Source organism: Epinephelus fuscoguttatus, linkage group LG7 (genome assembly GCF_011397635.1).
Source record: "Epinephelus fuscoguttatus linkage group LG7, E.fuscoguttatus.final_Chr_v1".
Lineage (NCBI taxonomy): Eukaryota > Metazoa > Chordata > Actinopteri > Perciformes > Serranidae > Epinephelus > Epinephelus fuscoguttatus.
In genome coordinates this window covers 36,294,911-36,303,905 of record NC_064758.1, presented here as the reverse complement: position 1 = coordinate 36,303,905, position 8,995 = coordinate 36,294,911, and the positions used below count along the sequence as shown (strand labels likewise).

At 42.6% G+C, this 8,995-nt stretch overlaps 1 protein-coding gene across 1 annotated transcript; it reads right to left on the bottom strand.

The window, feature by feature from the left end:
- Positions 1 to 277: 277 nt before the first annotated feature.
- Positions 278 to 6,556, bottom strand: slc52a3 (solute carrier family 52 member 3). Its single transcript, XM_049582036.1, has 4 exons — positions 6,308 to 6,556; positions 2,782 to 3,865; positions 855 to 978; positions 278 to 623 (listed from the first exon to the last, which is right to left on the bottom strand). Exons 2-4 carry the CDS (start codon positions 3,786 to 3,788, stop codon positions 411 to 413), a joined length of 1,344 nt encoding a protein of 447 aa, XP_049437993.1. The 5' UTR covers positions 3,789 to 3,865; positions 6,308 to 6,556; the 3' UTR covers positions 278 to 410.
- Between the last annotated feature and the right edge of the window lie 2,439 nt (positions 6,557 to 8,995).

Here is an 8,995-nt window from a genome sequence, read left to right as displayed (position 1 = left end):
TGATCTTCTGTGGGGCACAAGTCAACCGAATAGAAATGGAGATGGCAGCTACAATGTTAGAGCACGCTTCACAACACAAACAGTACATAAAACACTAAATGTAGTAAAGTAAATCATGAAAATTTCATTCTGCTTGGTTCACTGTGTGTCTACATGTTGCTCTGACGTCACATTGCTCTGACGTTTCCAACTTGGATGATGACTTGAATGATCGTACCATTGAACTTTCCTGTGTCGGAGGTCATTTTCTTCCAAGCGCCGAGTACAATGGATTGCAGTATAACACACAGCTATGAGAGTGGTGTCAGTCTATTCATCAAACGTTTTGTAAGAAATTGAAAAAGCTTAAACTATTCCTTTAACGGAGAGTGTCTCCAGCTTCCTCGGTGCTGCAGTTCTCAGATTTACTGTCATAAAGGACATTTAGTGGTGCAGAAATCTCCCGACTTGAACAGCCGGTAGACGTTAACCAGAGGGAACATGGTGACCGAGCCAACTAACGAGCCAATCTGTGCTGCGGCTCCGCACCAGACCAGGGCGCTGTGGCTCCGGTCTCTGAGGATGACACCCACCATGACTTTGACATATGACAGAGTTCCAGTGAAGAAAAGCCATGTGAGCACCTGTTGAGAGCACAATTAAGAACTATCTTAAGAACAAAATTGACTCATTTGAATGATAATCTGAGAAATGTTGAACATCATTGTCTGAAAAACAAAACAGCCCAAATATGGGAGTTGGTTAAGTCAGTAACCAGAGTTGCTCAATACTCAGGTCTTTAGTAAAGCAGGGGTTGAACTTTGCCACAGTTATTACCCAGATAAAGCCAGTGAGGATTGTTGGGTTTTACTTACAATGATTATCTCTCCCAGCACTGACCCTTGAAGCAGAGGACATGGACTCAAAGCTGCCATAGCCATGTTATAGCTGCCAAATCCTGTCCCCAATGCCGTCATCACGCCAAGAAATACCAGTGACCTAAAAACAGAGGTGTGTTTTTAGTAACTTCTAAGGAATGCACTTAGAGATAAAAGACAGCCGCTCTTTAAAAGGATAGTTTCATTGACTTTTATTGTCCCACATAAACGATGTGCCGAGGACATTCTTTTGAGTTGTCTTTGTTGTACTAGCTTCTGTAACTCATTACATCCTGTCATTCAGGGTTTATTTCATCGGCCTTTCTGAGAAAATGAAGTTTTCTTGAGGTTTAATTCTATATTCTGAGGCAACTTAGCATCCACTACAGCAGTTACTACTAGACATTGAAACCTTGATTTCATGATTTTAATGAAGTTAAAAACAATTTGTGTGCACAGAAAATACTCGTGAAAATTTACAAGCACAGCATGGCGAGCATGTAGGCCATCATATCTTGGTTTCATCCATATCCATAAAACTGACAAAAAGCTCTCTTTTCAAAGTCTCTGCTATTATATAAACAAAAATATTAGATAATTTAAAAAAAAACCCTGACTACTTTCTTGTAGGTATTAGCTTCGTTATTAATGTCAGTGGGATTTTGAACAAAGTTTTCTTACTTCTGGAGCAGAACCTGGAAGTTCAGCTTTCACTTTGGCTCTGTTAGCTTCAAATAAACTTAATAATATATACTTAATATATACTATATACTATATTTTTGCTCAGAATGAGGACTGTAAATTCAGTGGATTTTTGTGCCGTGTTTCAGTCCGACTGTTTTCAACATTTCTCATTGTACAGCTAAACAGTACACTAAAATATATTTCAGAAAACATCTGAAGTGAGAAATAGACAATTCAGTAACAGAATCTTTATTCATATTTAATCAGCGCCGCCTAGTTTAACAGTTTGATCGCAGGTCATGAGCAGTGACTGACATGATTGACAGCTGTGTTACAAGCTGGTCAGCTCTGATTGGTTGTTTTCCATAAGCTGTGATAGATTCTGGCACATGCCATTAGAGGCAACTGTCAGTGTGTCTGCACTATTACCACCCTGGTGTACACCTGTGGTGCGTTGTGTAGATAGAGTCTACACACTTGACAGTTATCGTAGCCAGCAGTTTGCCAGATCCACCGCTAAATTTCAACAGTAAGAACGATGTTTATGTCACCGTGACCATATGGCCCATACAAACATATACAAGTCAGGGGAGACTGACAAGACACAGAACTGATGAATGTCTTTCAGGCTCACATAAAATCATTCATTCACTCATTTTCCGTAACCGCTTATTCTCTTGAGGGTCGTGGGGGGGGCTGGAGCCTATCCCAGCTGACACTGGGGCGAGGGGTGGGGTACACCCTGGACACGTCGCCAGACTATCACAGGGCTGACACATAGAGACAGACAACCATTGTCACTCACATTCACACCTACGGACAATTTTAGAGTCACCCATTAACCTGCATGTCTTTGGACTGTGGGAGGAAGCTGGAGTACCCGGAGAAAACCCACGCTGACACGGGGAGAACATGCAAACTCCGCACAGAAGGGCTTGGCTGACATATAACACTTCATTTAAACAGTTTTCCCGGCCTTCGCCATTAACGTGTTAAGCTGTGCACGGGCGCACTGAAATGGAGCTCATGTAGTGCTGTGTGTATGTCGTGGCAGTTTCAGCAGGTATGGCAAAAAAGTTATTTTCATCTGTATCTCTAATGGCCGGTATTTATTGATAGGAGAAATGATTACAGCACATAAAATCAATGCACATATGGGCATCTGACTGTTACTTAAGTCAGACTGCTGTGAACCTACCCTTTAATTTAAAATCACAGTCTACACAACAATCATTTTTACCTGTTTTGGAAGAACATTGCAATGGTGCAAGCCACTGGATTGGCCACTGATGCCAGAGCAGCAGAGAGGTGATAGGCCAGGTTTCCGTAGGGCTTACAGGAGTACGTCTGCACAGAGGGCAGCAGGCCGTTGGTAGCACCATTAACCCACACCACCATAAAGTAGATGAAGGTCAGCTGGTACACTGAGTGTTTTGGGCCGGGCAGCAGAAGCGTGCTCTGGGCTGCCCCCTCACCCTGGCATTTTACACCCTCTCCATCAGTCTCTGCTCCGGGGTTGTCCAGGCCGGAGCTGACAGATGCCACGGTGTCTGGCACAAGGTTTTCAGTGGACAGCTCAAACGTCCGAGGGAGCCTGTTCAGTGCAACAAAAGCAGCCAGGCTGATGCACATCATGGCTGCTAGGAAGATGAAAAACACCTCTGTGGAGAAGTTGGGGGGAAGATACTCTGTATGTAAAGACCACATGTTTGAGTCTGTGTGGTTTCCTTCAGTCTCAGACGAGTTGACACATTTAGAGATGCCCACACTTTGTGCCAGAGCGACTATGCCAGGAATGAAACCACTGAGCCCCTCTCCAATAAAGTATGTGGTGATGTATTTGGCTGGAAGCTGCATCATGAAAGGCAGGAAGGTGACTGAGGAGGTGCAGTCCACCAGAGAGAGGAAGAAGGTGATGATGAAGAAGGCAGTGCTATGTGGCGCCCCAGCCACTATTGTAGTCTTCTCCCACAAGAAGACGAGCAGGATGCAGGAGAGGATGCCGATGGAGAGGATGGAGTAAATGACAACACGTTCATTAAGACGACCCGGGCACAGTTTGTGCATGATGGTGACCAGAAGAGGTCCCAGATTGGCCAGCTGGATGATGACTGTCAGGTAGGACGGGAGCTCCCAGCCCTCTGGGAGAGCGTTGACGATGAGTGGCAGCTCCACCCACAGACCGTTTACTGCCACCCAAGAGCCCAGGCCAAAGGCACAGGCTAGTATGTGCACGAGCAGAGCCATGGTGCAGCTGGGTCAGTCCGAAAAAAAATTGAAGAAGCTGCCTCCCCAAATGGTCCCACGTCTGCTGTGCGTCATACCTAGAACAAAAAGCCATTACATATTATCCCAAAATAAGAAGTTACTAGGTCTTAAATGTTAAAGAAATCTGCTTATTCGGGGCCGGCTTGCGGGTGCGGCAAGCCAAGCAAAGCACCCCAGATGTCCCTCTCCCCACCAACCCTTTCCAGCTCCTCCTGGGGGACCCCAAGGTGTTCCCAGGCCAGATGAGATATGTAATCCCTCCAGCGTGTTCTGGGTCTGCCCCGGGGCCTCCGACCAGTTCAAGAAATGTCTTGTAAACTAGTTTAATGAAAGGGTTAATCTGCGCTTACATCAGGTGGTATCTTGCCGTGCCGAAAAGTTTGGTTTTAATTTTGGCAGGCAGATTTTGACCAAAAACAAATATTCACATGCATTGTATTGAAGGCAGAAATCTCAGAGATAGAGGTCTTAAAAATTTTCCAAATAAACCAAAACTACCAGTATGATTACCATGCAACTAAACACATAATTTTTTTTAAATTTTTTTTTTTAAAGATTATTTTTGGGGATTTTTGCCTTTAATTGACAGGACAGTGTGGAATGGGGAGACAGAGAGATAGTAGGGGGATGACATGCAGCAAAAGGTTGCAAGCCAGAATCAAACCTGCGACCGCTGACCGATCACCAGTGTCTTTTTATGGTTTTAAAGAGCACATTACAGTAATGTGATGTAATATTCTGACCTTACTAGATTGTTCTAGCTGTTCTATTATTTGCCTTAACCCGCTTAATCATTATATCCATATTACTGATGGTTATTTATCAAAAATCTCATTGTGTAAATGCTTTGTGAACACACCAATAGTCAACCCTACAGTGCTGTCACAATATCAGTATCAAGGTATTTGGTCAAACACATTGCAATATTTGATTTTCTCCATATCATCCTGATGGCACAACAAACTAGTTGTGATTTGGCAAGGCGAGTCATTGCTGTTTTTCCAGCAGCTTTTTAGCCACCAAATATGGGTACCTCTTGCTTTGTTTCCAGTGGGCATAGAGCCATGAAAAGCAGTAATTTTTACTGAGGCATTTCTGCTTTTCCAGCAGGGATTGCACCCCCAAAACCAGGTATTTTACAACAAAACAAAGCATTTTCTTAGGCATTTTTTCTGGCGACTGGGTTGTTACCTGACAGAGGGGAGTTGTGTTGCACATTATTTACCTATAAAGCTCTACTGTTAAAACTGCCAATTTACCTGTTCTCTGATCACATATAAATACAGTTATTTTAATGTTAGGTGACCAGGAGTCCCACACTTATTTTCTTTTTAGCTTATGAAAAGTAAAATTGAGTTAAAGTGAGCTATTGGGTGCAGAATTCAGCATTGTTAGCCATGACAGCATGTGTGCTGTGGAGATGTTGAAGGTGCAAAAGAAAGTGATGAAGAATAGATGGCAGCTGTGGGAAGGGAGAAGCCTGAGCATGGGCCAGTTTATATAGCCCAAGGGCCCAGCTGAGCTGAATCAGCTGACGACCCTCTGCTGTCAGCCAACATGTCGTTTTCACAGGACACACTTTGACTTGTCACAGAAGGAAAAGCATAGGTGTAAATAATCAAACCAATGATGGCTGAATTTCATTTAGCTGGTATTGTGTATGCTGGCTCACTGTCACACTGTGTTGACTTACTGGGAATACAGAGCCTTAATGTTGTAAGTCACATGTTCTTTTCCTATGAAGACAAGTCAACATGTCTGATGTGAAAAGGCCTATTGTCCACTGAGGTTGCCCAGGACAACTAAGAACAAACAAAATGCCAAATAAATGTGGTTACATAGTAGAAATTTAATTATTTCCCTCGGACATGTAGTGAAGTTCAACTGTAAGGTAGCATAAGGTGACATAACATAAATATCCCTGATATTCATGAGAGCAAATGTCAGCTGAGGCCAGTTGAGTTACTGCATCATTATCAGTAAACTATTACAACCTCATGTGCATTAATGTAACAAAGCAAGTCAAGGACAAGAGTCTTTCTACACAGATAAAGCCGGTGGGAAACCAAGTCTCTCCTGACAGAAACTAGCAGCAATATCATTTTAGTTCACACCCACAGTACGCCACTCATGTCTCAAGCAGCTGATACAATTTTCACATCCCCTTTCACACGTTGTGGAGGAATCCGACAAACCATATGGGCCCGCACGCGCTGTCTCTTGGCACCCATGTGGCTTTCACACTGATCTCATGGTGATGTACAAAAATAGTCAGAAAATGTGCAAATGATCACGTGAGATTTCCACGGTGGTTCAAAAATGTGTCTCAAAGACTTCTGAGAAAAACAGAGTCATGCCTTTAAATAATGGAATCACTTAAGATAATGAAAGGAGAGTGTGGTCTTTGTAAAGATTCTCATGTTTTAGAAGAAAATACAGAGTCAACCAAACACTCACTGCTGATCCCACGAGCAAATAAGACACAGAAATGTACTTACAAGTTCCTTCAGTCCCTGGAGGCGTTGGATATGACTTGCTGTCATCTTATATAGAGGTTAGCGACAGGCCTCCTTTGGCTCTTCTTACATACACACACTGATGAGAATCACATGGGGCTTCTGGGTAGGTCAGAGTCCACTCCAGCTGTTGATCAGCCCCAATGGATAACAGAGGGCAGTGTCTGTATTCACTGAGCTTTCCTCACTGCACCCACCTCTTAATTAAGTCAAGTCAGTGCTGAAGCCCTTTGACATGACCATGACATCTTATCTGTCATACATTTTCCTGCCCCAGCAGGATAAAATGTGCTGTAGTAGTTGTTATTGACTGTGTCAGACTGCAGCGCCCCCTGCTGGCGTCCTGTGGGATCTGACACTGAGGCACAGAGCTTAGATCTTGAACACATAAGACGGTCAGTGGGAGGTTTGCAGTCTTGTGCAACAGACAGTTGCAAAGGGAAGTAGACTCTTCTCCATTTCTATTCATAGTACAGTTTCACAGTGTCACAAGGTAAAGAGTGCACTTACAGTTTACCACATACCTCAAACTTATGTCATGTTAGTTAATACTTACTTTATTTATTTCTTTTTATTTAAAAGGTAACATGTACAGTTTAAAGCTCCAATGTGTAGGATTTATGGGGATGTATTGGCAGAAATGGAATGTCATACAATAAATATGTTTTCTTTACTGTGTAATCACCCAAAAATATGAATCATTGTGTTTTTGTAACCTTAGAATGACACTAAATATATGGAGAGGGTCCTCATCTATGGAGATTGCCATGTTGCATTGCCGTGTTTCTACAGTAGCCCAAAATGGAGGCCATTGCGTTTTGCTTCATCCACTGTGGTTAGCAATCCCTCCATGACGAGCAGTGTCAGAAAAATACTTATTTTTCAATGTGAAACTTGAAATTACTCAGTGTTTTTACTGGTTTAAATCACCTGGTCCATTTGTTTTAAGAGGAGGAGACCTCTGCAGATCTTGAACAATGATCCTTGAAGGAATTTTAACTAGGCGAAGTTTCAGCTGGTTACAATCTGCAGTCCTCATCACCGCTAGATGCCAATAAATCCTCCTAAATCTTACACACTGGACCTTTAAAACATAAACGTCACCCATTTGATACACCGTACCAGATTTTAGCTTTAATCTAATTCACATCTGTCGTCCCTCAGCAGGTCAACACAAAGAAACAAGACTATTAAAAATATACTACAAAGTTATACAACTTATGCAGTGAAGCCCAGCTAACTAAACAAGACCATGAGTCGGGGCATCGGTGGCTTAGTGGTAGAGCAGGTGACCCATGTACAAGGCTGTTGCCACAGTAGCCACTCCAGCCTTTGGCCCTTTGCTGTCCATTAAAGGCTAAAAATGCCCCAAAAAATATCTTAAAAAAAAAAAACAAGACCCTGAGTCAAGGGTCAGCCTCCAAGGCTGAGTAATGAAGCCAATTCGAAAGTGCCATAAACTGCAGTTCATCCCATGGCCACTTTAGGCTGGTTCCAACACGGATTAAATCCCCACAGACCGCCATGTTAAAATGCCCAACTTTACAGCATAAATAAACATGTTTACAGCCTGGTACAAAAAAACAGTTTTGGTCTCTGGAGCTAATTACAAAATTCATGACAGGTGTACAGGAGGTTAATTCTTTTATAACTCACCTGTTTACATTTTATTAAGGCCCAAAGTTAGGCATCTTTAAGGGCGGGGCCGCTTGAGTGACAGGCTGTCTGTGAGTCGTCACCACAGTCTGTGAGTCAGATCCATCCCTTGCTCTTCCACAGCTCCAAAGCTGAAATTCCGAACTCGAGGCCTTAAAACAGCAGTCCACAAACCAGTGGGTGTTGTCACATGGCTACGTCCATTATTTATACAGCCTATGCTGTAAGTCTGCGGCCATGCTCGTGGCTCTGTGAGGCTTCACTTTACTGTGAGACACATGTCAATGTCAGTGTGCTCATAGTGGCAACACTCACATGTTGATGTTTAGCAAATAATGTTTAGCATGTTGAAAATATTAGTTTAGCCTGTTGGCCTACTAAAATTTGCTAATTAGCATAAAACAAAGTACAGCTGAGGCAGGTGGGATTGTGTTTAGTTTTGCAGGTATTTAATCATTAAACAAAGTGTTGGACTGATTTAAATTTCAACCTGATGACGGCACAAATACAGAAGTTAAGCTATCACCAAAGTTCATACGTTCACGGGTCATTAAAAAGTCTTAAAATGTCTGTAGTAAATTTATTGAATACTAGGCCTTGTACAATGCATCCAGAGGGGGACATGGAGGTCTGGGCCAACCCATCCCATAGTTATTGAGACATTTCCTTTAAAAGCCACATAGTGGTGCAACAGGAAAAGTCAGTGGAATCACCAAAGTCATAGGATTCATCCTTGGCTAAACATGGATGTCTGTAAAAAACAAAAGAAAAGAAAAAAGATCATGTCAGTTCGTGCAGTATGAGATCTTTCAGTCTGGGACATAGAGTCATGTTTAATGTTATTAGTATAGATAAACCTTTCCCTATGTACCACTATATATATTCATATTATTTTGAGTTGTCATAGCTGGAGAAGCACAGGTTTAAGTAATAACAATGGCTCTGTATCCCAGTAAATGTCACAGTAAACCAGCATGAACATGAGTCCATAACAGGCTCACCTCGCTGAAATGC